Here is a 5,275-nt window from a genome sequence, read left to right on the forward strand (position 1 = left end):
AGCCGCGAGGCCATCGCCGGCCCGGGGAGAGGTTTCTTCCTTTGCGCGAAGCCGGGTGCTTCATTACAGCCGGAGCCCCGTCGCCGGCGCCCAGGATGGGGCGGGCGGCCCTGCGGGACGGAGAAGCGGCGATAAGCCGGTGCTGAGCGTCCGTGGGTTGCTGCCCCGCCCGGACGGCAGCCCTCCCAGGCCGGGGCCGCTCCGGTGTCCCAGGGCCACGCGGGCTGGCGTGCGCTTGGTGCGAAGTGGGGCCCCGGCAGCCGGCCCGTCACCTACCTCACCTCCGCAGCACGGGCCGGAACGCCGTCCGCAGCCTGTCCAGGCAGGTCTCACCCAGCTCGGTGCCTCCCGGGCCGCCCTTGGCGCCCCGCCCGAAGCCTGCACAGACACAAGCGGCTCGCGGTGGGCACGGCCCGGTCCCGCCGCCCTCCCCTGCCCGCTCGCCTCGAGCGGGAAAGCCTCGGCGTCTGCACCTGACACCTGGGCACGGCCGAGCACCGGGGGTGTCACTGCGCGGGCGGGCTCACGCCGCGCCCTGTGGCCCGGCCCGGCCCGCGGTCCCGCCCGTCCCCGCGGCCCCGCCGCCGCGGGTACCTTCGCCCGCCGCCGCGAACTGGCACGGCTCCCCCAGGCCGCGGTGGGACGCGCAGCTTCGCGGGAGCGGCTGCAGGTTGAACGCGGAGCTCCGGAAGGCCTTGGCGGGCAGGGGGTGTTCCCCCGCCGCGCCGCCGCCTCCCTCCACGCCGCGGCCCTCGGGGCTGCCCCTGCGCGCCGCGCTGGCCCCGGCGGTGCGCGCCAGCGACCAGATGCGCGGCTTCTCCGCGGGCGCGTAGGGCGGCGGCGGGCCGGCCGAGGAGGCGGGGGCGAAGTCCGCCGCGGGGGCCTTGGCACAAGGAAAGGCGTGGAAGGGGCCGGGCAGGCTGCAGTCGCTTCGCGGAGCGTCGGGCAGCGCCGCGCCCAGGCTGGGGGCTTCCTGCAGGGAGCTGGTCCGGCCCTTCTCCTGCTTCCCCGCCTCCTCCTCCTCCTCCTCTTCTTCCTCCTCCTCCAGGTCGCTGAACTGCAGGTCCTTGTCGTCCTTGTAGCTCTTGTGCTCTGCTTGGACACACAGGGGGAAGAAAGGGGAGGCAGGGCGTTAGTGCGGGGGCGGGGAAGTTTGGGGGTCCTCGAAATCGGCCGTCACTTCGAGCCTACTTGGAGGCGCCCGTCTGCCTCTCCCGCCTACCTCTGCCTTCACCCTCCGCACTGTATTCATCCTCTTCCCTCGGGGCTTCTTCTTTCCTCTCTTCCCCCGCTTTGTTCTTGGGAGACCAGGTCATTTTGTTTTCTTTCTTGAGCCTCCGTCTGGCGTTAGCAAACCAAGTGGACACTTGCGTCAGGGTCATTTTAGTGATGATAGCCAGCATGATTTTCTCTCCTTTGGTGGGGTAGGGGTTTTTGCGATGCTCGTACAGCCAGGTCTTGAGGGTGCTCGTCGTCTCTCGCGTTGCGTTTTTGCGCCTGGCTGAACCACCGAAATCCACCGTCCCGTACCTGCTGGGAGATGATTGGGGGGGGGGGGGGGGGGGAGGGAGGGCGGCGGGAGTCCGGCAAGAGCCCCCCGGCCCGGCCCAGCCGCTCCGCAGGCCGGTGTGCCCCCTGCGCATCTGCCTTCCTGCCCCTGCCCTCCTGACATCGCCGCCCAACTTTGGTTTCCGCTGTCTGCTGCTCCCGGGCGCCTCGTTTCTTTTGTACAACCTTTGTCAGGTCGGAGCCCCCCCCCACCCCGTCCCCCTCGTTTGATGTCGGCCGCCGCCTCGCAGAGGGATGCTAATGCTGCCGGGCGCTGATCAAAGGGGTTTTACCTGTCGTACTGGTACTGCCCCAAGGAATGATCGTAGGAGTAGTAGGTAGCGGGCTGCGCGATCCCCGAGTGCAACGTGCCGGCGCCGTCTTTGATTTCATACTGGGGGTTCTGAAAGCGAAGCGGCAGCGTTTGGCGTCGAGCAGGACGGGAGCCCCGCCGCGCCCCGCAGCCCCGGGTCCCCGGGGCACCCGAGTCCTTTCGCGTCCCCCACCCCCGACAGGCCGGCGCCGCTCCCGGTCCCACGTCCCTCGGCGGTCCCGACCCCGACTACGAAACACGAAGTTTCTCCCGCCTGTTGCACCCCCCTCCCCTCCGGAGCGCTGCCGGGCGGGCGGGCACTCACCAGCGCGGTGTAGAGCGCGGCGGGCTCGGTGCCGTAGGGCAGGTAGTTGCCGTAGCCCTGGCCGGCGGCGTACGGGGCGCTGTACATGCCCAGCGCGGCATTGAGCTCGGCGCGGCCGGGCGCCAGCAGCCGGCTCTCGTACGGGGCGCAGCACAGGGAGGCGGCGGCCGGCGCCGAGGAGGCATCCGGCCCGGAGCGGGGGGCGGCCTCGCAGCAGGTCGTGCTGGGGCTGGCGGGCACGAAGAACTGCGGAGAGGAGAGAGCGGGACGGCGCCGAGTGACTGTCGAGGCAGCCCCATCGGGGGGAATTTAGGAGCGTGTGCACGCTTGTGTGTGTGTGTGTGTGTGTGTGTGTGTGTGTGTGTGCGGGCGGGGGGGGGGGGGGGGGGGGCGGTGAGGAGGGGGATAGGAAACGCTGAAGCAACTAATTATAGAAACCGGGAAATAAACCGGATGGGAAGCAGGAGCTCTTGGGAAGGGGGCACGATTAATCAAACAGGCAAAACTTTAAGGAAATAATTGCTCTCGAAAAAGGTATAAGATCCGTAAGGCTCCGTCCTTCCCGCCCTCGCTCGGTCCATCTGCATTGATTTAAAGGCAAAAAGTTGCGATTACAGTTAATTTGACAATAGACACAGCAGTAAATATGTCAGCCAACGCAATCGAAGGCATTTGATTTCAATAACTTCAAGGGGACAGCTAACTTCCCAAGCGAGGGAACCACATCTTGCAGTGATTACCGTGTATAAATAATTCTACTCAAATAAATCGTGACTCGAAGTACGATATAGCTACGACTTAGTTAACACAGGGTACCTTGGTGTGAGTGGGGGATGTCCTTCGGAAATCGCATGGGGGGAAAAAAAAAAAAACCTCTCGACAGATCCTAATAAAACACAGGCAAAGGACCGACCCGTGAAGGAAGGAGGGAGGAAACGGCACAGCCCGGTTCCGCAGAAACGCGAGTGAAACCCCGAGCCCGCCGAGCGCCGGTTCCCGCTGCCCGCACACCCTCCGCCGTGCCCGGTGCGGCGGGGGCTGCGCCCGGAGCAGCGCGGCCGCTCCGCGGGCTCAGAAAGCGGTAGTAGCTGGGATTTATGTTTTTATTTGTTTGTTGCACTTCAGACTGAACGGTGAAGGGTGGGGAGGAGGGGGAATTACCGGTTTCCTACACGCCTTTGCTGTGCACACTGCGAGTTATTTTTTTAAGCCTAACACAACACAAACGAGACATAAACACACACGCACATTTTTTAAAAAAAGGCTCCAGATGTGCCCTTTTAAAAAAATATTCTAAGTAAGGGAAAAGGAAGAAAAAAAAGGAGGGGGGACAAGACATCTGGACAGCAGCAGCAGAATCTAAACAAAAGTGAGTGCTGCTCACTCGCCTTACCTGTGAAGTGGTGCTGTAGGGGTATCCGAACTGAGAGAAGGACATAGTTGCTCCTTATTTTTGGACCATAGGCAATATTTTCCCCCCAAGATCGATTGTTACTAAACCCTGCTTCAAGATGCACCTTCTCACACACACATTTCCACGTATGGCTTTTTTTTTTTTTTCTCAATTATAGATGATTGCACTTAAGAAAAGCAGCCAGACATCTGAGGCGGGGGGTGGGGGGGGGAAGGTTGGTGCCTGGATTAAAAAAATAGGCTACCCCCCACTTCCCATCGCTCTTAATAAATATGTTTGTATAGAGGGAGTTTAAAAAGCCACCCCACATGTATAGAGAGTTTAAGTGCAAAGGGGCTTTTTCAAAGAGGGGGGGGAAATCACGTAGGGCTTGCAAGATACGGAGCTTGCTTGTATTATTTTCTGCTCTATAGGTCTTTAGCGTTCATCGGTGGGCGAGGAGCGGGGTGACGTCACGGCCCTGCCGGCAGCAGCAGGCAGCGGCGGGCAGGAGCAGGCAGCGCCCCGCGCCCGCTCCCAGCACTTGGTTCATGTTGGCTTCGTGTTGTGCTGCGATGCGCGTCAAAGGCGGGACTGGGGGTGCCTTGCGGTTGGTCTCTTTACCCTTTATTATTAAACACGATCAAAATTTCTCTTAGGGGAGTAAATATCAAGTGGGGACATCGCGGCACCCGCCAGCCCCGGCGTGCCCTCTGCCACGGGCCCGCCGCGGAGAGGACGAGCGCCGGGCAGGAGTCGCGGTGGCAGCGGCGGTGCCGGGCGCACCCAGAGAAGCAGCTCTCGAGGTTGGCCCGGCGGACGCAGCCCCCCGGCCTTTCTCGCTGAGCTCTCGCTGCTGTACAGCTCGGCCCCGGTTCTGCACCGGAGCCGCTGAGCCGTGCTCCACGCCTCGGAGTCGCTGCCCGTCGCGGCGGCCCGGAGCCGCGGGAGCAGGGTCAGACCTCGCCCCGCACAGCGTGCGCTGCCTGCCTGGGCAGGGGCAGGGCCGGGACCGGGACAGAACACGAGAGAAGTCCATTCTCTAAGGAGTGCTTATTCCCCCTTAGCCGCGTGATGGTCCCTCCGGGAGCAAGGGGACCGGGGCGGTGGCAGGTCAGCGGGCGGTGATGTATGGATGATTGCCTGCAGCCCGGCCGGCCCGCTACCGCCGCAGCGTAATTGCATCAATTAACAAATGGAAGTGCCCTGGTTTAACCAGCGACTTACATATTGCCAGTCTGCCTTTGAGGCGAGATCACCGGGAGGTAAACCGGGATTTCCCACCCCCCACCCCGAGCCTGGAGCTGCCACGGGGCTCCCGGGACGGACACGGCGCGATGTCCTGCCGGTGGCAATTCATAAAGAAAAAAAAAAAACAACAAAACAAGTAAAAACGCGGCCGGGGGCGGCCCGGCGGCACTTGTCTCGAACACACCGGGGCCGTCCGTGTCCCGCGAAGGCGCTGGACAGCCCTGGCAGCCGTGCCCGTGCCCGCCCCGCCGGAGCCGCTCCGCTCCGCTCCGCCGCCGCTCCGCTCCCCGACGGGTGGCGCTGCCGATCCGCGAGCGATGCGCGCCGGCCCGGCCCGGCCCGGCCCGGGGGCCGCTCCCCAAGCAGGGCGGCCCCTGCCCTGCCCTGCCCTGCCCTGCCCTGGCCGTGCGGGCGGCGCTCCGCCGGCAGGCAGCGAGCACAGCCC

General features: G+C 64.1%; 1 protein-coding gene across 1 annotated transcript; it reads right to left on the minus strand.

The window, feature by feature from the left end:
* Window positions 1–277: 277 nt before the first annotated feature.
* Window positions 278–3,624, minus strand: IRX6 (iroquois homeobox 6). Its single transcript, XM_062500242.1, has 6 exons — window positions 3,580–3,624; window positions 2,187–2,432; window positions 1,842–1,951; window positions 1,223–1,530; window positions 595–1,092; window positions 278–378 (listed from the first exon to the last, which is right to left on the minus strand). Exons 1-6 carry the CDS (start codon window positions 3,622–3,624, stop codon window positions 278–280), a joined length of 1,308 nt encoding a protein of 435 aa, XP_062356226.1.
* Window positions 3,625–5,275: the final 1,651 nt, after the last annotated feature.

This window comes from Cinclus cinclus, chromosome 11 (genome assembly GCF_963662255.1).
Source record: "Cinclus cinclus chromosome 11, bCinCin1.1, whole genome shotgun sequence".
Taxonomy (NCBI): Eukaryota; Metazoa; Chordata; class Aves; order Passeriformes; family Cinclidae; genus Cinclus; species Cinclus cinclus.